This window comes from Castor canadensis, chromosome 8, assembly GCF_047511655.1.
Source record: "Castor canadensis chromosome 8, mCasCan1.hap1v2, whole genome shotgun sequence".
NCBI classification, from domain to species: domain Eukaryota; kingdom Metazoa; phylum Chordata; class Mammalia; order Rodentia; family Castoridae; genus Castor; species Castor canadensis.
Window position 1 is genome coordinate 77,737,585 of NC_133393.1, and position 23,715 is coordinate 77,761,299.

At 34.3% G+C, this 23,715-nt stretch overlaps 1 protein-coding gene and 1 non-coding gene across 7 annotated transcripts in view; one reads left to right on the forward strand and one right to left on the reverse strand.

The window, feature by feature from the left end:
• The window catches only part of Lrrk2 (leucine rich repeat kinase 2), a 135,961-nt gene extending 113,066 nt beyond the window's left edge, over positions 1-22,895 (forward strand). For all 6 annotated transcript variants that reach the window (XM_074083131.1, XM_020186217.2, XM_074083132.1 and 3 more), the window contains 10 exons: positions 4,091-4,261; positions 5,426-5,526; positions 7,900-8,094; positions 10,302-10,495; positions 11,733-11,805; positions 12,986-13,170; positions 16,910-17,062; positions 18,641-18,849; positions 20,665-20,736; positions 21,291-22,895. In XM_074083131.1, coding sequence (XP_073939232.1) covers positions 4,091-4,261; positions 5,426-5,526; positions 7,900-8,094; positions 10,302-10,495; positions 11,733-11,805; positions 12,986-13,170; positions 16,910-17,062; positions 18,641-18,849; positions 20,665-20,736; positions 21,291-21,412 — 1,475 coding nt within the window. In that variant the 3' untranslated portion in view covers positions 21,413-22,895. The remainder of the gene's footprint in view (positions 1-4,090; positions 4,262-5,425; positions 5,527-7,899; positions 8,095-10,301; positions 10,496-11,732; positions 11,806-12,985; positions 13,171-16,909; positions 17,063-18,640; positions 18,850-20,664; positions 20,737-21,290) is intronic.
• On the reverse strand, positions 3,447-3,518 carry Trnaa-agc (transfer RNA alanine (anticodon AGC)). The gene has a single exon. It is a non-coding gene; the product is annotated as a tRNA-Ala (tRNA).
• Positions 22,896-23,715: the final 820 nt, after the last annotated feature.

Consider the following 23,715-nt stretch of genomic DNA (forward strand, 5'->3'; position numbering starts at 1 on the left):
AGAAACTTCTAAAGGAACCAAAGACAGCATATTTGCCAAACTTCTTTGTGCACTTTATCCTAACCCTTACTGTGGTGCCTTCACCCTAGATAAACAGGGTGGGTGTGGGTGAATTACTGTTGTCCCACAGAGAACAAACTGTTGTGGTGGTAGGTGCAAACCCTCCTTGTGCGTGAACAATGTGTCTGGCTGTGCTTAGCCCTTTGCAGGGGTTGATTAGCTTACCCAAATCATCTGGGTTTCTGACATAGTTACTGCTCCTAGTCTACACATATGGGAATGAAAGCTTTGAGAATGTTAAAAATGTCTCTAGGGCAGTACCAGATGCAAACCTAAGAGCAGAGGCCCTGGCCCAGCACCACCATACCCAGGGATCCAAAGACAGGAATGATTCAGTTACTGACAGGGACTGCATGCAGTGTGGTGTCACTGACATTTTCAAAGGTCAATATGGAGGGATGATTTCAATTTGAAGTGACTTGGAGAATTTCAACCTTACCTCAGTCATTTCCTGTTAAGGGTGACAAGTAACCCTGGTCCTGGGACAGTTGAAGTATTGACTGAAGTGAATGACTGAAGTGCTGACTGATGGGTTTAACTCTGTCAGCATCCATACAAATGCAATAGTCTTTGGGTGAAAAAAGATGTTGTTCTCTGAACACACTATTACTTGATAGACACGCCCTACTCATACTTCTCAAAGTCAAAAAGAAACAAATGTTTCTGTATAGCATGTGATATATACTCTGACTTACTTTATAAATTTCTCCTTTTTTTGATATATGAATCTTTTTCTTTCTTTGTTAAAATGTAGGCTTCTCTGAAAAATTATTTCTAAAAATAGTTTTTCCACAACGAGTCATACTTTTTAATTATTTTAACATTGAAATTGTTTTGATAATTCTGCAAGGGAATGTTTGCATATTTTCTATTCATTTATTCATGCATTTGTCAATAATTTCTTGAACATTTACAAGGTATTGAATTGGCTCTACCTCTTAATGCTGTGAGGTGCTCATCAGCAAATTATTAACACGATCAAGGACACTAGAAATTCAGGGGATGAATTTAAGGAAAAATTTAAAGGATATTATAATTTAGGTACTTACTGAATACATAAATAATATTATGCTCCCCTACTGTGAACAAAATATTCTAAGAGGCAGAAGATAAGATGACTGAAGGCATTTCCATACTGAAGTAAACATTCCTCTAGATAGAGTCATGGTTTGCCTTTCATAGTGTCTTCTGAATCAATGTGAAAAACATTCTGATCTTCCAAGTAGTCCTAATCTACCACTTGATGCATAGAGGGGTAAAAACTCGTATAAAAGGACATGTGAATTTAGAATTTAGAAATTAGACTAAGTGACCCCTCAAGTCTCTTCCTGCTCTATGATCCTATGATTCCAAATTCTAACAGTGACTTTATAAGGGAAAGAAATACACTGAACATTTTAGTAGTTCCATTTGGTGTGTTGAATGAATAATAAATAATTGAAAAAAGATTTAAGTCAGCTTTCAAAATCCCTTTTACATTCTAAGGAGGTAATCATAAAGGTTGTTAATGAACTAGCTAATGTATGGGTAGCTCATGATTTTTAAGTACTCCCAACTTTTGATTATATCTGTGGGGTTAGAAAAAAATACATAACAATTCTGAAAGGTGTACATCATTTATAAAATGGAAAGTCTCATCTGTCTACCTCATATCAAATGAAATGTTCAAGAAGGTATCTGTAAAATGCTATAGTGACTTAAATTAGAACTGTTGTGATTTGTTTATATCATGTTCAAAGGCACACTTCATTGCAGCTGTGTTTTAATTATGCTCACATTTCATTAGTTTAGGATGTGAGAATTATGGTTATAAAGGTGTGTTAGCTTTCAGTGCTGTGACAAAATTACTGAGACAATCAGCTTAAAGGAGTAAAAGTTTATTTTGTCTCATGGTTTCAGAAGTGTTAGTTCGTGGTCAGCTGGCTGTATTGGCTTGGCTTGAAGTCAGACAGAATATCAGGCTGCTGAGCTTGTGAACAAGGACTGCTCACCTCATGGCAGCCAGGGAGAAGAGAGAGAGGGAGGGAAGGAGAGAGAGGGAGGAAGAGAGAAACTGACACTTTCTTCGAGACCATGCTCCCAATAGCCTACTTTCTTCTACTAGTCCCTACTTCCTATAGTCTCTACCACTTCCCAAAAGTCCATTCAGCTATGAATCTGTCAATGGATTAATCAATCCATTGGTGAGTTGAGAGACTCATGATTCAGATACATCTGAACACTGCTGCTTTGGGTACTAAGCCTTCAACATATGAACCTTTGGGGGATAACCCATATCTAAAACATAACAAAAGTTCTATTTCTAAATAAATGCATAATATATTTAGGGGTGAAATATTGTATATGTAACTTAATATAATATGTAAATATTATATATGGTATTATTAAGTTAATATATTAATATATACCATATTATAGAGAGGGTAGATGTTAATAATTAGTACAGTGGGGGTTACCACTCAAATTTGGTTTCTCCATCCTTTTGCTCCTTCACATCCCTCCAGTTTACAGAAAGACTGCTGAGGTTTACCTCTGTCTGGCAGGCTGTCTGTTAAATAGATCTATTTACAAATTCAGTGGTTAACTCCTTGAAGCCTGTGAACTCTTACATTGTTCTGTTTTTTCTGGATACATATTTAAATTTCTATAATAATAATACATTTTCATTGTAAAAAATCTGAAAGTATAAGAAAGGAAATAAAGTGCATAATCATTACAACATTTAGGTGTATTTATTTCTAGTCTTTAGCTCTGCTTATGCTCATCAGCTTTTTATTTTGAAAACATTAAACCTACAGGAAAAGTTGAAGGTCTAGAACAATATATATCCATGTACCCTACACATAAATTCACCAGTTTTAAGCTATTTGCTTTCTGCTCCTCACTCTTGCAAGATCTCTTTGTTTGTGGATATAAATCTTTGAACTAAGTTTTAGACATCATGCTATGTCATCATTAAATATATTGGTTTGCATTTTCTTAGAACAAGGATGTTCATCTACCTAGTATCAGTATCATTATCACAGTTAACAAAATTGATTCAACTGAATTTTTAATATATTTAAGAACATGTGTATCAGAATTATATCCTATACATTTTTCTCATTTATGTTATAGCATGTCATCTTAAAATGATTTTGAATTTGCTGTATGATATATATTATTGAACTTTTTTCTTTTGTGGTTAGATTTCTTTAGATTGTGAATATTTTCACTATTACCAATAATGTTAAAATTATTCATTTTTTTCCTGAAGAATTTCAAAGTGATTTATCTCTCTTGTGGAATGAAAGGTTTATTTTCCTTTAAAAGAATTTTAGCCATGCACCTTAGAGAGTGGAATTTGATTAGTTTTATTTATTTATTATTTAATTTTTCTATTCATTTTGTGATGCTGGGAATTGAACCCAGGGCCTCCTCCATGCTAGGAAAGTGCTCTACCACTAAGCTACACCAAAGATCCTTTTATTTGCGTTTTTGATTATTATTTTTTCATTGGGTGAAATACAGTCCTAAGTTCTGGAAAAATAGGGCATGGGAATTTTATTGTCAAGATAAAGTGACATGGAGTGAAGGGTAAAAAGCTTGTCTCTGCTTACCTTTCTCTTTTTAAATCGCTGCCCTGGTAACAGTTTTGATTAAAGGGTGAGAAAACGATGCAGGTTCTTTTTCCTAAGAGGCTTCATTTTTGCAATTATGAATCTTCACTTAATAATTTATTAGTGCATGTTTATTCTTATTATCTTTCACAGCAGTTTTATTGAAGGTTGAAGATCTTGTAATAGGAGTCTAAAAACTTAAGAGGATTAAAAGGTCTTACTATTCTTCAGGATTAACCTTGGGGTGCAGTGTCCTGGCACTGACTGATTTGATCAAGATGTCTTGTTATGAGAAGACATAGCCTGAGTCAGAACTGCATGTGTACTGACCCTCTTCTTGGCACATAGCCTGAGTATATTAAGTATATGCCCCCTTGCACGTGTAGGCCTTGGACAAGGGCATATTTACTGCTGTATCTGTTTCCTTTCAGGATTTCGTGCACCTGAAGTTGCCAGAGGAAATGTCATTTATAACCAACAGGCTGATGTTTATTCATTTGGCTTATTACTTTATGACATTTTGACAACTGGAGGTAGAATTGTAGAAGGTTTGAAGTTTCCAAATGAGTTTGATGAATTAGCAATACAAGGAAAACTACCTGGTAAGTTCCATTTTATCTGCAGTGGAGACATTTCCTTGATGTCAGCAGCTTCATTCCAAGTAGCTTCAAACTTCATTCATTTCTCAGTATATAGCATGGGCTTAGTGCATGGATATTTAAAAATCTGAGGATGCATATAACAATCACATGAAAATGTAAGTTCTAGGCTTAAAAAATTCAAAGTGAGTATTGGTGTATTTGATATTAAATTTGGAAGAATACTCAGGAAAAGAAAATTGCAATGAGAATCCCAGGTTTGGTGACTTCTAATTCACATAAAAGTTACTATTGTATCTGTTAGTAAGTGGAGTGTTATGATTTTATTGGAGCATAATAATTTATATGCAGGAATGGAAGCTTTATTTATAATAAGAAGTTTTAGTAATAAATATTAATAAGTATTAGTAAATGGATATTTAATGAGTGCTCAAACCTCATTTTGAATGGTTATCTTATGCTTTCAAGAAATTCTAGGACTTGTTATCCACTTCTTGATCATTATATTAGTTCTTACTACAAAGTATCCTTTTAAATTTATTTAGCTGTTTCTCAGATTTTCTGTCCTCATTTAAGAAGCACCTTTGAGTGCATACTATGGGCCATGTACAAGGAGTATAACATTAACTATTCTTTTGGGGGGACTTTTAATGATCCTGACAAAAGGGAATTTATTATTATTTGAATAAACACTAGATATCATCTGGTCATCTCTTTTATGTTATCAGTTAGCTTTCCAGTGAAATCATCCAGGTCTCTATTCTGTACCAACCTGCAGACCGACATTCTTCTAATGAAAAAGCAAATGTGTACAAACCAACAATGGGGATATGAAAACTAAATGTTTGCTTACTTTGAGTACTAAAATAAAATGTGTTTCCATAGAAGCCTGCTTATTATATGAGCAAAAGTGTCAAGTATGGAATGGAAGTCTCTTATTTTATTCAGTTGGTATTTGTGTCTCTTTTTATATGATAAAAATTAAGACATCTTTTTGATGTTTCCAGTGAAGATCAAATTAACAAAATTAGCTTAAATTTTGTGTGAATAAACTCATAATAAATATAGGATTATGGAGATTGGTGTTTTCCTTTGCAATGTCTAGATGTCTAACATTGAGATATTTGATTTGTTTGGTGTACTAGCATGATATTTTTTATGTTTTAGATCCAGTTAAAGAATATAGTTGTACCCCATGGCCTATGGTTGAGAAGTTAATTAAAAAGTGTTTGAAAGAAAATCCTCAAGAAAGGCCTACTTCTGCCCAGGTATTCTGATAGTTGAAATTTGTTAGTATTTTGTAGAACGTCATATACATGTGAGTTTATATTTTCATGTATACACACACAGAGAGTTAAAAATAGACACAAAGCAAAACTACTATAATCTCCACCACCTGGGCATACAAACACAAAAACAGACAATCTCCAGAAATGCCCATCTGTCTCTCCCTGCTTGTTGTTATATATGTTTACTCTTCTGTGAAATGCCTGTTCATTATTTAGTCCATTTTTCTACTGGGTTATTTGCCTTTATATTATATAAGAAAAAGATATTTTATATTGTATACTAATCCTCTGTTGGTTATATGTGGTGAAAATTTCTGATTTTTGTGTGGCCTGACTTTTTAAAATTCCCTGTAAGTTACCTTTTAATGAACAAACTTTTTTTAATTTTAATGTAGATAAATTTATCAGTACTTTTTAAGGTTGTTACCTTTCAGGTCCCATTTTAAAGAGTCCTTTCCCCCAGATTCACAAGAATATTTACATTTGGTTTCTTCAAAAACTAAAAAGTTTTGCTTTTTACATTTATGTTCTTGGTCCTTCTAGAATTGATATTTTCATAAGGGTCCAATTTCCCATTTCGATATGGAAAATCAGTTTTTCCAGATTCATTTATTAAATAGTTTCTTCTCTTTTTCCCTCACTGATCTGACATGTCCATTGTAATTTATCAAAGATATATAGAAATCTACACATTGTCTTCCATCAGACAATTTATTCATCCTATAGTTTTATAATATAGTTCCCTCTCCTCATTTACTTTTCTAGGAGTATTTTGGTTCGTCTTTGGCTTAGTTCCATATAAAATTTAAAATCACTTTGTCAGATCTTATGACAAACATTGTACTTTGGATTGGATTTTCTTTGAATCTGTAGGTAATTTGGGGAAGATAGTATCTTACTATTCTTGCACATGGCCTATGTCTCCATTTACTCAAGTCTTCTCAGATATCTTGAAATAAAGTTGTAACTCTTTTTACCCCTTCCCTTCCTTTCTCTGCTTTGTCCCAAGTCAACTTTCCTGAAGGTGGGAATGTGGACAGTTTTATTTCTAGTTCTTGCTTACATTGGCTTTGCAGTCCTTTGGGGTTCCAGCTTTATGGGTACAGGATCTTTAAGACTCTTTGTTGAGGCAGACCCTAGAATTTAACTTTTCTCCCATGGACTCCACATAGCATCCAAAAGGATACATCAGTTTTGTGTTGGTAGACAAATGCCTTCAATACAAATCTGGCATTAAGTTTCGACTAACCTCTCTGATTTGTCAGTAACTATTTGGCCTGACAATTCCTTATGGTGTCATCAGCTCTTCTGTGCTTTAAATACATTAAAAAATGTAGTCAGCATTTCAAGTTGTTTTTAGCTGGAACTTTGGCCAAAGTAATCTCTTTTATATAGTATCTGAAAGAGAACTCTTGTTATGTTTTAAACTGATACAAATTTTAATGGATCAAAATAAAGGTTGCTTTATGCTATCATCTCTTGATTTTGTCATCAGACTCACTAAAAACATTTAATTTAAAAATTTTTGGTCAAAAATAGCTTAGTACAAACACACTGAATTTATGAAACATTATATTATCATCTTGGCTACTCGGCTTACTTGGTTTTCAGTCTAGGTTTTCACAAGTGTTGATCACATGGATTTTTTTATGTATTTTTTTTTATTTTATCACAATAAAATTTTCCATAACTTAATTATTAGCTTCCTTTTCCTCCTTCAATTTTCAATTTTAATTCAATGAAATTTTACTGAATACAATGCAGTCTTGAGATTTTATTTTATCTTTAAATACAGTGTATGACAAGATGGATAAACTCACCACCTTAATTAGATGAGACACAGAGAGAAGAAGGAGCTTTCTTATGGTCTTGTTAGTGGCAGTTAGGGAGCTAGATCATGACTTTCATCCTAGTGTAGGGCTCCTGGTTCTGGCTTTTTGGTTTTTGTTTTGTTGTGTGGCTGTAAGGGAAATTGAGCCCAGGCTTTGCACATGCTAGACAAGCACTCTACCACTTGAGCCGTGCTCCTAGTCTTTTTTGCTTGTGTTTTGTTGTTTGAGACAGAATCTGAATCACTTTGCCCAGGTTGGCCTTAAACTTGTGATCCTCCAGCCTCCCTGAAGTAGCTGGGATTATGGGCACATACCACCTTGCCCGGCCCTATTTTTTTTTTTTTTAGATGTAATTTTACCTGTAGTTTGGATTATTAATTGTGATTATCTGGGTGGGTTAAAGTTTAGCTAAATATTTAGGTTTTGTGTGATAGAGCGATAACATTTAGTTCTGTATTTGACCTTTCAAGAGAAAATGTGATAACTTGACAAGTGTTTTGTAATTTTTAAACTTTTTCAGGTCTTTGACATTTTGAATTCAGCTGAGTTAACCTGTCTAATGAGACACATTTTGATACCTAAAAACATTATTGTTGAATGCATGGCTGCCTCAAATTCTAACAGCAAGAATGCAAATATCTGGCTGGGATGTGGTCACACTGACAGAGGCCAGCTTTCGTTTCTCGACTTAAACACTGAAGGATACACATTTGAGGTAAATATGAATACTCTTTAGCTTAGAAGTCTTTTAGATCCCTTTAAATTATTTTAAAATAGTACTGAGAAATTACTTTGGAAGAAATTAAGTAAGAGCCAGTGTAGGAGTGTTATTACGTTAACTTTGTATTAGAACAAAAACATTCTCATGAAATTAGTCTGTTTGGTTTTAAAAATTACAGTATATAGGTGTCTTAGGTCAGAGTCTCTAGAAACAGAGCCTGAGACAGGTAATCCTTTAAGGAGAGAGAAACTTGGAAGGAAGTAAAGGAAGCCAGAAGGGACAGAGTGAGGAGCACAGCAAAAATGTAGTTCCTGAGGAAGTTGGGGCTCAGTCTGTACCCACAAGGAGCTCTGGAGTGCGAACAGTACCACAGAATGTTCTTGCCCCCAGGCAAGGAGACTCATCTTTCCTTCTCACAGATCAGTTAGTCAGCTATCAGCCCAGAGGTGGGGGTGGCTTAATCTCCATCCAGCACCATCAGCAGTGGGCCTTCTATGGTGAAGAGTACAGCTCTGAAATGTCGGTGACCCAACCCTCACTGGGGGATGGGTGCACCTGAAGGATAAAGGAAATCTAGCATGGCTTCTATAAGATAGATCAATTACTTATATTGACAAATAGATAAAATTCTAGACTTCAAAAGTAACCTAGTATTTTGACCGTTGCCTTGAAATAAACATTGTGCTTAAAATTGTGCCTAAAGTCAAACAATATGGTTTTAATGCAATGAAAGTTGATACTGAAAAATTATTATTAATTTTTCATTTTTGTGGGGGGCGACTGGGTATTGAACTCAGGGCCTCACACTGGCTACACAGTTGCTTTACCACTTAAGCCACATCCCTGTCCCTAAATTTTTAATTTTAGCTGCAGATGCATTCTGTTTTTTTCGTTATTCATTTATTCATATGTGCATACATTGTTTGGGCCATTTCTCCCCTTCTGCCCACCACCCCCTTCCTCTCCCCTCACCCCCTCGCTTCCAGACAGAACTAGTTCTGCCCTCTTCTCCAATTTTGTTGAAGATTAGACATAAGCAGTAGTAAGAAAGATGTAGTGTTTTTGCTAGTTTGAGATAAGAATAGCTATACAGAGAGATTCCTAGCATTGCTTCCATGCACATGTGTATTACAACCCGAATTGATTCATCTCTACCTGACCTCTTTACTTCCTGGTCACCTTCCCATATTGACCTCTGTCATTTTAAGGTTACTTTATTAGCTCCTCTGCAGTGGGCACACCAAACACTTTCAAGTTTTGGGTTTCCTACCTTTCCCTATTCCTCCTGTACCTATCCTCTCCTTAGTATGTGACCCATGTCAAATATTATTACGCATTTGTTTTAGATCCAAAGTCCGCATCTGAGGGAGAACATACTATTTTTGGCTTTCTGAGCCTGGCTAACTTGGTTTAAGATATGTTCTCCAGTTCCATTCATTTACTTGCAAATGACAAGATTTCATTCTTCTTCATGGCTGAGTAAAATTCCATTGTGTATAAATACCACATTTTCTTAATCCATTCGTCAGTGGTGGGGCATCTTGGCTGTTTCCATAACTTGGCTATTGTGAATAGTGCTGCAATAAACATGGGTGTGCAGGTGCCTCTGGAGTAAACTGTGTCACATTCCTTTGGGTATATCCCCAGGAGTGGTATTGCTGGATCATATGGCGGATCTATGTTTTGTTTTTTAAGAAGCCTCCATATTGTTTTCCAAAGTGGTTGTACTAGCTTACATTTCCACCAGCAGTGTATGAGGGTTTCTTTTTCCTCACCAACTTCTTGTTGGACATGTTTTTGATGATTCAGATGCATTCTAGACAGAAAAAATAATTTGTCAGATAACTCATTTATGGTTGAAAATTTAAATTGGCATTTTTAAAATTTAGCCATATATTTTTATTTCTTTCTTTTAATTTTTAAATTTTTTATTCATATGTGCATACAATGTTTGGGTCATTTCTCCCCCCTTCCCCCACCCCCTCCCTTAACCCCTTGCCCTCCTTCTCCCCCCCACCCCTTCGATACCCGGCAGAAACTATTTTGCCCTTATCTCTATAAATTGGCATTGCTTTAAAAAGAAAATATGCAATAGTAAAAAGAGTGAAGTAAGCTGATAACAGAATATTTTCATTCTATTCAAGTTCTAGTAATTTAAACTAAAACCAAGTCTATTAAATTGTATTTTCTTTTCTTAACAGGAAGTTACTGGTAGCAGAATACTGTGCTTGGCCTTGGTGCATCTTCCTGCTGAAAAGGAGAGTTGGATTGTGTCTGGGACACAGTCTGGTTCTCTTCTGGTCATCAATACTGAAGACACGACAAAGAGACATACCCTTGAAAAGATGACTGACTCTGTTACTTGTTTGTATTGCAATTCATTTTCTAAACAGAGGTATGGTAGTCAGTTAATTGGTGGGGGTGGGGGGCATTTATACCTTTTAGATGACTTAATTATATGCAAAATTGTTACTGCATCAGCAAAGACTGCTGGTTTTAATTTTATTTTCATTAGTTTGCCTATATTAAGGGAATTGTGAAAGGCCACAATGATACATTTTTTTCTGTACCTGGACTCAGCAGAGGCAGTCATAGAACAAGTGAATTACTTTAGGCTATTACCTTAACTGTGGTTCTCTCCCTGCCTTTCTTGTTAATGTAACTTCATAGGGCCACTTTTCTTTCACTCTTTCTTTGGTACATAGATATACAAATGTGTATGTGTATATCACCAGCCTATTATGTGCTAAGTAGTTAGTTATCTGACTACCACATTGGAAAAGAATCTAATAAATTAATAAATTGCTAATTGATAAAAATCACTTAATCCTTATCATATGTAGGGATCTTATCCAAAGAAACAAATCTAAATGGCAGAATTTCAGGCATGAGTCATATGTTGATAACTCTAATATTTGGGGCAGAATAATTTCCAGGAGCCATAAAATTATACCTCATATGCTTCTGTGGTTTAAATCAGTACTGCAAAAAAAAAAAAAAGTATTAGAAAACGTGATGCCCAAGTTTTGGCACCTGAAATATAAACTGCCCTGGCAACTAGGGGGTTGAAATTATTTGGATATTGTTGAAAATTTTCACTGGATGGAGTTACACAAGCGAGGAAGACTTTATTTTAAGACTATTGCAATAGGGGAGATAAGTTAAAACCAACTCCACTAAAACAAATGATGACTGGATATCAAACACAGGGATGAGCTACTGTTGTGAGAAAAAACATCGGAGGACACTGTGGGTGATGGGGAGTGTCCTCAGTGTGATTAGACCTTTGTCATTTGTCCCTTATTAAAGGTATCCCTCCCCTCCCCTCCCCCCAGAGACTGGGGCGCATGGACAGAGCTCTCTTGTTTGCTTTTCAAGGATTGGCTCCCAGGTCCTAGGGAAAGGCTTTTGTGTGTTGCAAAACTGGCAAGAGGCAGGCAAAAGATTTACACCTCAAAAGAGAAGAGAAAGGATTTATAATTACAAGTTTTATAAAGTCATTGCTCTGAGGGAGGTAAGAGGTCTATAGTGAGAAAGAAATCTGTCTGAAGTTTAGTCAAGTTGGGAAGTATTTTAAGGTTGTCTCAGTCAAGGTAAATGTTCTTTTTTGTAACAATTTTTTTTCCTTTTAGCAAGCAAAAAAATTTTCTTTTGGTGGGAACTGCTGATGGTAATTTAGCCATTTTTGAAGATAAGATGGTTAAGGTAAATGTTAAATACATTCTAATAAAATTTTATTTTAAATCCTTTGTTTTATATATCTCATCCCTTTTCTATGTAATTAATAAGCTCCCGGATAACACATATCATAAATTATGCTTTTTATCTTTTTATTGCTTCATAAAATATATGTCCTTGGAAAACATTTGCTGGTGATACAATATTTTATATGAATGCATTAAGTATAATATGATAAATGAAATTTAATTTGTAATTTTAATTATGGAAATATTTCAATTTGCATTCATGGAACAGATAATTCCTTATAAATACATGGTAGAAAAAACCAAAGATGTTTACATTTGAAATCTGGCTTGCAGCTGGGGTCATAGCTCTGTAGAGTGTGTGCTTAGCCTGTAGGAGGCTCTGAGTTTAATCCCCAACAACACACACACACACACACACACACACACACACACACACACACACGAGAGAGAAGATCTGACATGCCATTAACTTTTTCTTTAGCACTGAAGAAATCATCTAACTTTCTGTTCTTCCCATTCTTATCTAGACATTGAAGCAGTTATTCCTACATCCATCCATTCATCTGTGGTTCCATCTATTCAACTCCCTACCCATTCATACTTCTTGATGAAAGAAAAGCTCTTATCTAAAGACAGACATAGAAGTAGAGTCTAATCACTAGATTACTTCTTGTATAATTTTTGCATGAAGAGATTGGTTAGGATTACATTTTGAATACCCCTTAATTGAACCCTATTTTTCTAGAAATGGTGAACAGTATATCTGAATTTTATTTACTTTTTTAATTTATTTTTTCTTTTATTCATATGTGCATACAATGTTTGGGTCATTTCTCCCCCTTCCCCCCTACCCCTCCCTTTCCCTCCATCCCCTCCCGCTCCCCCCCTACCCCCTTGCTTCCAAGCAGATGCTGTTTTGCCCTTATCTCTAATTTTGTTGAAGAGAGAGTATAAGCAATAATAGGAAGGACCAAGTGTTTTTGCTAGTTGAGATAAGGATAGCTATACAGGGAGTTGACTTACATTGCTTTCCTGTACATGTATGTTACCTTCTGAATTTTAATGTTAATATCTGTAATGATTTAAAAGGGAAAGTGGTTCTAGAAAGCTAACATTTTATAGTGTTTGATTGCACACAACACTCAATCTTCTGAGTGTGTTTTCTCTTTTTGGTAAAGTGTAAAGGAGCTGCACCTTTGAAGATACTGAGCATAGGAGATGTGAGCACTCCACTAATGTGTTTGACAGAATCCGTGAACGCAACTGAAAAACACATCATATGGGGTGGATGCGGCACGAAGGTTTTCTCATTTTCAAATGACTTCATCATCCAGAAACGCATTGAGACAAAAACAAATCAGCTGTAAGTTATTTTCTTTCTATACAACTAACTTATCATTTAATTGTGTTTATTATCCATAATCATGTCAATAAAACCATTGATAATCCATTCTGAATTTCTTTTAAACTATATAATGTATGTTTCTATTATAAAATTAAACATCATTTGTTATAGAAAACTTAGAAAATTCCACTAGGAGCATTAAAATATCATCTAGCCCAATCATTTTTGGGAGAAAATATGTAGTATTTAATGATCTAAACTTTTAACAATTCCATTATCTCTGTTTCAAATTACACATATGGAGTTAGAAGGCAATCTACTCAGTATTTTACTAAATCCATGGGTTTTGTATAATGCCATTAAATATTGATTGTAGAAAACAGAGTGCAACTGCAGGAATAATGTCATTTCTAGATTTGATAATCTATCAAAATTACAACGAAGTTAGTGATACCAGTTGCAAATAAGAACAAATTAAATATAAATCTCATTCCAATTTATTGTTCTAATTTTTAAATTATATTTTAATCAATTTGGTTAGTCCTTTTTTTAAATTGTGTTCCTTGGTGATAAGCAGTGTAGGATGGTGGACAAAAGCATAAATATGGTTCCAATGTTGGCTTTGCCATTTATTGGTTTTGTGAATTTGGGAAACAACCTTTCAAACATTCAGTCCTTCCTTGAAGATTGTGATATATTCTACTTCAAAGGGATGCTTAGAAGGTTAAATAAGAAAATTAATATGCAGTGGTTAACATAATGCTCAGTACCTAGTAAACTCTCAATAAATGTTAACTATTTTTACGTTTGTTATTAGCTGCAGCTCACAAATCCCTGCCTCAGAGAGTATGCTAGTTTCCCATATGCACCTAGTTTCCTAAGTTGGACCTTGGGAGTTGTCTTTGAATCCTCTACCCTTTGGCTCCCACTGTTCACTTGATTCTTGTAATTACCTCTCCAATCCTTTACTTCTCATTGTTCCCTCTGCTGCTGCTGTGAGCCAGATTATCCTCCATCATCTATGGCCATGTTAATGACAGCATCTTTTTATTCAGATCTCAACCTGTGATCATACTTACTTCTTTCAATCCATTCTCAACATTGCAGACAGAAGGAGCCCTTAAAATGAACATCAATCTGATGCCACTCTCCTGCTGAAAATTCTCAGTTGAATCCTGTTGTACTTTATACAAAACCAAAATTCCTATAGATAGCCTATCAAACCCTTCATGAATTAGTACTTTCCTACTTCTCTACATTCATATCTGCAACTTCTTTGCCTTCTATGCTTTAGCCAATCTGAAAGTGTCTCTGTTCCGCTCCTTTTCACTTCCACCCTTGGAATATGGTTTTCTTTTTGTCTCCATGACTATTTGTCTTTTTCAGTTCAAATACCACTTCCTCTTTGTGACTATCCCTGGTCACAATGGTGTGGGTCAGGTCCCTTGTATTTGTACCTCCATTACATGGGGTGTTTTCCTTCACAATAGTTATCATGTTTTTGTAATTACATTTTAAACAGTAGCTTCTTAATACCACTAAACCTACTGGTTTTCAACATCAGCTGTGCATTATAAACAAATATCTGAAATTAAGCTCATGCTTGGGCCCTACCTCAGGCCAATTAATCAGACTAGTCAAGTCTAGGATGGGCCCATGCTTCAGCTTTATGGATTTCTCTCTTCTCTGCTCCCCTCCCCTCCCCTCCTCTCCCTTAGCTTCCCTTCTTTCTCTTCTCTCTTTTCCTCCCCAACCTCTCCTCCCCTCTGCTCCTCTCCTGTCTTCCTTCTTCCCTTCCTCCCTCCCTTCTCTCTCTCCCTCACCTCCCCCTTTCTCTCATCAGTTCTCAGGTGATTTTAAAGAATAATGAGGGTAAAGATATACTGTATATATGTCCCAGTGAGTGAGGGTTTTTAATTTTTGTGTTATTCACACATTTATTTAGTAGCATGTGGTAAATATATAAATGACCTTATTTTCATTCTGTAATTTCCACTTTTCACCCCACTATATTAGCCTAAAAACCTTTAAAAAGAGAGCCCGCCAATGTTTTTATTTCATAGAGCTTTTGGGGGATCATGGGTATCAATTATCCCCTTAAAATTTGCACATAGGCTTTGCAGTATAGATGCTTTACTGGAGAACATTCGTAAATACCAGGCTCTCAAAGTTGTTTATCTCCCAAAGAGATTATGAGCCAGTTTCATAAACACTCAAATATTTTCTTGTCTCCTATTGCCTTGGTCTCTTCCTCACTAAACAGACATCATCTCACTAATCACAGGCTGCCTCATCATTATTACTTTCTAATCAGTGTCAACACACACTAATTGAGAGCCATATTGGGTAGTGAAATGTGCCTGCTTTTGGCTCCAGAAGACTCTGAAATACTTATTTTGAGACTTGAGTCTACAATGTGGTAGTCATGTGGCCTGGAGAAAATTAATTAGCATTTTGTAAACATTATAGCACTGAGCTATATCCTCAGCCCTTTATTGTTAAGGATCAAACAAGATACTGCATAAAAATGTTGTATGAATTTTAAAACTCTGTATAAAATTTTGTGGTAATTAGAACTGTCTCCAATCAAATATAGCAAGCACCCCAGAAGAAATTACTCAAAATGTGAATTTTTTTTCCTCTCTAGCAGAGTAGAATAAAAAGTGGAGGAAACAAACCCTACCAGAGGGTATATTCATAATTGTTACATTCCTGTGGCATTTTCACATTGTCTGATTCAATTGCAGCTTGAACTCTTAATTATTTCTGGGTATTCATTCACACTGTTAGTTCATTCTTTGCATTTCATCCTCTTTCACCCACTTAGACTGCCTGGTGTATCTGAGTTACTGTCTTATGATAACTCATTACTGGATTATGGCTTTATAGAGAAGACATGGGTATACTTAAGAAATTATACTTACAATCTAGTAGTGAGTGAGTAATGAGTCTATTTTAATAAGTCAAAATTGATGTCTAATAAAGAACAAAAGTTACAACTACCCCAATGAGGGAGAGGGAGTGTGGTTGGTTGGTCTACTTCAATAAGTCAGGGAAGAATTCCAGAGGAGCTGACATTCAGCTTAAGCCTGAAAGGCTAACGAGAGCTTGCAGTACAGATGTTGCCCATGGTCCAATCTGTGAAATATGTTCAGTGCAAATGTCTTAGGTTGGAGGAGAAAAACCTAAAAATGCTTGTCATTTTCTTTTATTATCGAGGGGGTAAATTTCAACCAATGTACTTTTTATTTATGTTTTGGATGATGTGGATTTTGCCCTCATAACTTTATTGACTTTTCTTGATGCAAAGAGAACCCTTGCTTTACCATTTGAAGACTCTGACACTAAAATTTCTTGCAGCATCTTGTTCTGTAACTGTAGATGTAAATGGCTAACCCTTAACATTTTCAAACATTCATTATAACAAGGATTTTGTTGCAGATATAAAGATATTTCATTTAGAAGCTAAGATATAGTATAAAATTTTATAAAGAACCAGATAGAATTAAATCAAAACTAAACCCAGAAATAAACACTGTTATAATCTTTTTCTATAATCAGGGGAAACCAAAAAACTAACCAAAAGTAAGTAATCTAGATAAGTTACATATTCAATTCAGAATGGTTAGAAAAGAATGTGAAATAATTGCAAATAGTCTAGCTTGTTGTTTTTCAAAATAGTGCTAACTTTGTCCATGCCTTAAGAGCTAATATAAGGCTGTATTATGTGCCTTTTTGACTTCTTTTTTCTCTCTAGGTTTTCTTATGCGGCTTTCAGTGATTCCAACATCATAGCAGTGGCAGTAGACACGGCTCTCTATGTTGCTAAGAAAAATAGCCCTGTGGTGGAAGTGTGGGATAAGAAAACTGAAAAACTCTGTGAACTAATAGACTGTGTGCACTTTTTAAAGTAAATTCACTGGTTATTTTATGCCTTTAAGAGCTGTCTTTATACTTCGGTTACACAGAGAAAGGAACTGTGGCTTATTTTTGGTTTTTTTCTGCTTCCTAATAGAATATTTTTTTTAAAGAAGGTACAGAAACAAATTTGTTCATACTAGACAGAACCATCTTTTGCTATCCTGCAAATTTCATTTAGGAAAATAAAATAGGAGCATAATACATGTGATTTCCCCATGACATGATAAAGGAGATTTTCTAATGAAAAATAGTCATTATTAAAGATGACCATCCTGGGTTTATTGCTGGTTGTACATTTAATCACATCACAGTGTCAGATATTACTACTTATAATTAAATTATGAGCCCCAGGAGTTTTCCCTCTAAAAGTAAAATTAATAAAATAATAGAAAAAATACAGGTGAAAGCCCTCTGAATTGATCAATGCATTAACTAAGAGAGGATCAAGACACAGAACGAGTGTAGGTCTGAGGCAACCCGGGAAAGACAATACATCAAACACATCCTTATAACCAGTGCTAAGTAAGAGGACCATTCCCAAACCTATTCCTAGTCACTTAATATTGTTGTTTTATTTTGACTTTACTGTATACATTTGTTATGCTCTGGAGAAAACATTAGATTACACTTATATCCATAAAATGAGATTTCAGTTTACTTTCTTAAAGTCATCTTTACAGTTTTTCCTCTGGGTTCTGAGGAGGCTTAAGTTCACAGGGGCTAATAGTTCTGCTTGGTAAAGAGTGCCCTAGTTCCTGAAGTTCAAAATTATCAGTTATCATTTCTTTCTGGACACCATATTTTTGTCATGAATTAAACTATTCATTGGCTCAGGGGGAAAAATTCAGTGGTATGTCTTGATAGTTTTTTCATATAAATGATTAAAATTTTATTTTCCTTTGTAACTTTGAGACTTCTTAAGAAGCCTTTGAAACTAACTCTTTTAAAATTTATTTTTGGCAAATTTATTTTGATTTTACTGGGTTAGATAGTTATTATAAAAGTAGTGCCCATCTTATTCATTCCAGACTGTTTTAAATCTGAGGGGCTATTGTGTCATTTTTGAGAACTTATGTTTCAAATAGTGAAATGTGCTTTTCAATTCTATATTTAGCAAAATTAGTTTTGTATAGTTTTAATGATACATAATATATACAGCCATCCATTTACTCAGGTTTTGCATTCACTGCCTAGCAAGTGTGAAGCCCTGAATTCAAACCCTAGTATTGTCAAAACAACAACAAAATGGCTTATGATGGTTGCATCTGTACTGAACATACAGTCTTTTTTCCCCCTGTTATATAGGACTAAGTGTTATAAGTAATTTAGAGATAATTTAAAGTATGTAGCAAGTTATATGCAAATGTTATGTTGTTTTACATAAGGAGCTTGAATATTTGTGATTTTGCTAACTGCAGTGGGGTGCAGGTCCTGGGACCAATGAATGACTGCATTGTCATGTGTTCATAATTTAAAATGTTAATATATGGAAATATGCATAGGCCAGCATGTTGTATCTCTTAATCGTTGACAAAATTATTAATACATACTTTCTTTGTGGTTCTAGGGAGGTAATGGTAAAAATAAACAAAGACTCAAAGCACAAGATGTCTTACTCTGGGAGAGTGAAGGCTCTCTGCCTTCAGAAGAACACTGCTCTCTGGATAGGAACTGGAGGAGGCCATATTTTACTCCTTGATCTTTCAACTCGTCGAATTATACGTATAATTAACAACTTTTGCGATTGTGTTAGAGTCATGGTGATCGCACAATTAGGTAAGTTTCTTCCCTTTAGAGGTTTTTCATATTCTCTTAGACTATAAAAATATGCCTTTCTAAAAAAATTATAGTTTCTATTCCAATGTCATAGAAGTTTGCATAACAAAACATAGCAATGGGATAAATTTTGTGCAGAGTCATTTGAAAAAGGGGAGGAATAGATGCTCTCAGTCCCATGAGAGAAGCAGGTGACAAGAGCTGAGCAATCAATTTGGGTATTGAGTATATTTTGCTTTCTTATTACAGAGGTTAAAATAAATGTTTATTTTGGCCATAGTCTAAGCTTCACACTCTTTTCAAAGAATGCTATTTGGATTTTCATTCTTTAAAAACTATTTAGTCTTGTAGCAATATATGCTGAACTCCACAATCTACAAATATTGACAAGTTATGATATTTTCTTCAAGATTTTATGTCTATTCATTCTCTTGCTTTTCCATTTAAAACTGAAGAAATCACGGTTGCATGTGAATTATATATTAGTGTCTTTTCCATGAAAATATATTAGTGTTTTTCATTGATAATTTGATTTAGAAAACAGTTACCACATATAGAAAGTTGATCACAATGTTCTGCAAGTGTAGAGTTTGTGCAACTTTAGCAAATCAGTGTTAAAATGTTTGGCCATGAATATATGAATATATTAAGAAGGAACAAGTGTTTCTCCTGCCTCCTCACACACTTTTCTTTCATGCATGTTGGAGTTGCAAAGAAGGAGGCTACAATTTAATAATTGCTAATGTCAGGATATATGTCTATACATAGTAGTAGGTCTCAAGAGGGTTGTCTCCCTAGTCTTATTCTACCAACATAGTTACATTTTCAAGTTTAATTTATATGTTCTTTGGGACCCAAATGGCTGGTTACAACTGAAATTATGGTGATATGTCAGTGGGTTCTGATTGATTTTAAAGTAAAGGTAAATTTAAATATACTCTACAAGGTGCTGCCTGACCTCACTTCACTAACCTCTCTAGACTCCATCATTTAGCACATTCCTCCAAGAGCTTAGTGGTCTTTGAGCATCCGTTCTGCATTGCTGTGCTCATCCACCTAAGGCGTTTGCATGTGCATGGGCAGTTACTTCTTTGCTTAGTTAACCTTGTTTGCTTAGTTAATTTGGTCTACCCTCTGGTTTAATTAATCAGAGAAGCCCAAACCAATTAAGTCACAATTACCTCTTTGGCTTTCCTGACATCACTTGCGTAGCACTGACCATAATTATGACTTTTCCCCAGTAATGTCAGTATCTTCATTAGACTATAAACTCTGTATGAGTTGAGTCTGCATGTTTTTGTTCGTACCTTTATTCCCAGGACCTAGCTTAGGGCTCAGAAATACAAGACTTTCGATGAAAATTTGTCAAATAGATTAGTGAATGACTCAAGAAAAAAATGTGATATTGTGACAGTGTCAGTATATCTGTCCATCCATCCCACTGTCCATCAAATGCCCCATATTTGTACCTTACAATATCCAAAGCACTTCCATACACATTATCTGATTTTATAGTATAGCTTTGGAGAACAGCAATGTATAAATATTAAACCTATTTTATAGAAAGGTAAAGCTGTTTTCTCAGATTCATATGATTAATAATTGAAGCAAGGAGTATTTTGGATTTTCTTTTAAAAATGACTGGCTTCTTGGAGAGTTTTTTTAATTCAATATAATTGAAGTTATCTCCAAGAAAACAAAATTGTAAATTCAGTTCAAGGTATTTCTGTCTTAAAATATGGACAATTGTACTTTTTTCCTTCCAGTTTAATATATCATTTTAACAGAAAACTCTTATATTTTGTCTTGGTAAAGGAAGCCTTAAGAATGTCATGCTGGTTTTGGGGTACAAGCGGAAAAGTACCGAAGATACACCACAACAAAAAGGTAACAATGAAGAGCACACACAGAGTGCAATGACATAAATAATAATAGCATCGTGCTTTATAGATCTACAGTAAATATTGCATATAATACTTTCAGCAATTTGAATTGGTAGTTTATTATGTTAATAATTTAGACATAAATTTTCAAAGTTTTTAGTTATTTAGAGTGCTAAATATTTATTTTTTCAGATGAAGTACAGCCCCTATAAAATGAGAACTAGCTCAAATTTAAACTAAATGTGATTATTTTATATTACAACCTACCTATTACCATGAGATCTAATGTGTCAGTGTTTAAAATAGTTCTATTTCTTTCAGTAAATGAAATAATAGATTACAAAATTCCACACCCTTTTGAAATTTAGTAGTTTCTATAATATATTATTAATATATTTGTTTTTATAAATGGCAATAATTCAGCACATTAGTTATAGCTGTATATATATATGTGTGTGTGTGTGTGTGTGTGTATTTGTCCAGATCAACTAAATATAAATTAACAAAAGGAATAAAAATGATCTTTGAAATATGATTTAATTATTTTTCTTCTTCTAGAGATACAATCTTGCTTGTCTATTTGGGACATCAATCTTCCACATGAAGTGCAAAATTTAGAAAAACACATTGAAGTGAGGAAAGAATTAGCTGAGAAGATGAGAAGAACATCTGTTGAATAAGAAGAATGTCAGAAAGTTTTGTCTTTGAATGGAGAAATTCTTCTCTTGTAAATATGTCTTTAAAAATGTTTACATTGAAAAGGGCACCTCCACTCTTTGAAATAGCTCATGTGTATATGAAGGAATGTTTATATGTCTTATTTTTAATTTAAACATATGTAAATAGTTACCAGTGAAAGTACATTTTAAAGAACTATTTAAAATACAGTATTATATTTTCAATATACCCTAATTAGTTTGATGGATTAATTAAAAGAAAACTATAAAGTACTTAATTGAAGTACTCATACTAAATTTTACAAAGTGATTATTTTTGCTTTGCTATCCAACTGAAGGTAAAATTCACTTTAAATTATTGCTTAAGACAGGAATGTTGTTTGCTTATTGTCTGGAGATTCTGGAGGGTAGAGTAAAAGTATTTGGGCAGTTTCCCATGTAATAGCTTTTTCTTAGATTTGTTTTAAGTGCACTATTATATATGCTTGTGAATTGTCAAATGAATATTCACTAATAAAGCCCTTCATTAGGGTGTGAATTCTCTTTGTTACTGATGAAAACAGTGCATCTCATACAAGTTCATCTAAAAGAAAACTCCTTTAAAACTATGATGAGAAGACATGGAATAAGGGTGAGGTCCTTATATCTAAAAGATAGTCTCCTATTTTTTTCTACTTTATCTTTGTGGATACCTTGAAGTTTGTATAATTGATATAAATACAATGTTCAATTCAAGTAAAAATGTTTATTGTTTTGTTTGTGTTGATGTTTTAAACCACATCACTGGCTACTTGTTTCATACTTTGCTTTGCTTTAATGCTTCTACTCATATTTTTCCTAAATTTGTGACCCTGCACACTCTACATTATTTATGTTATTACATTATTACTTAAAAACCCTACTTTCAGAATATAGAATTCTACAACTCATACCAAGACCCTGGGGACAACTACATGACTTATTCTTTGATTTGCTCATGGAACTAACTATGCTGGGCAAAATAGCTGCTTACCTAATCTTCTAAGTTTGACCCAAACTGTTCAATGCCTTCCCATAGCTGGAGTATCACTGTCAATTACATATGTAATAATTTGGGAACCATTCTTTTTTAAGAAAAACACTTGGTAAATCCATTGACACTAGCCAATATTCATTTCAAACAATTCCCTCTGAGAGGATAACAGGTTTATTTCATAGTCTTAGAACTGGCTGGCACTTTATTATTTGGGCACTTTAAATTACTTTCTATTAGGGGTAACCAAATTCTTAATCTTAAAAGAATTTCCACTTTTCAAAGGGACCTGTTCTTCAATTTAACTTACATAATTAACAACAAAAATATTTGTTGTGACGGGGCCCTTTATTTCTGTGGTATCTCTCATTGTTATTTTGTATGTATATGCAATTTTTTAACCAAAAACAGTTATATAAAAGTATGTAAATGAACATTGTATTTAAATGGAGTAATAAACATTTTTAAAGCATGTTTATGATTTTTAAAACCTATGAAAGTGTTTTATTTTTCACATATAGGTCTTTATTTTTCACGTATGGACCTTCAAATTAATCTGTGTATGGAAGATTGACTTATAGAAAGGTGCAAGCCACAGTTTATTTTTCTTGAGGATTTATGGGATATTTAAATTCTACTTTCTAGGCACAAGTCTTTCCTGATTAGAGCCCTAAAATAAGTTATTAATAATAATCAAAACATGAACCTAGTTCTGGCCAACACTATACCAATTGTTTATAAACTACTTTAAAACCAAAATGAAAGCTATTTTTCACTTGGACGGTGAAAATATTGAAGAAACAGAAGTAACAAAAAAAGATAGTGACCTTTTCTAAATTAAAAGTGAACATACAAAGGTTCACATTTTGCAAGGACCTAAGTCCCAAGCCCTTGCCACTTAGCTTCTTTATGTAACCCATCATCTTAGACAGCTTAACACTGAACCTGTACAGGGATTGCTTTTCCTGGAGTCAGAAGAAATACAGTAAAATCTGACACTTTTCCAAGTCAGGAGAAGTTGAAATCCTCATTCTCTATTCTCATCAGTTCCCCAGCCTCAGTGCCACCATTCCAATAACAAGCCAGAACCTGACTCTTTAAAAGTGCATAGGGGCTCTACTTGGTTCTTGCTAATTTGCCAAGGCATTTGGAGTATTCTTAGTACCTTGGCTTTCAAGCAAGAGGCAGGGAGACAGCTGTCTGAGTGGACTTGCTGCTGCAAGCATAGACAATAGAGACAAGTTTCTGCTTGCAGAAGTTTTAGCCTGTAGGAAGAATAGTCCTCCAAATTCTA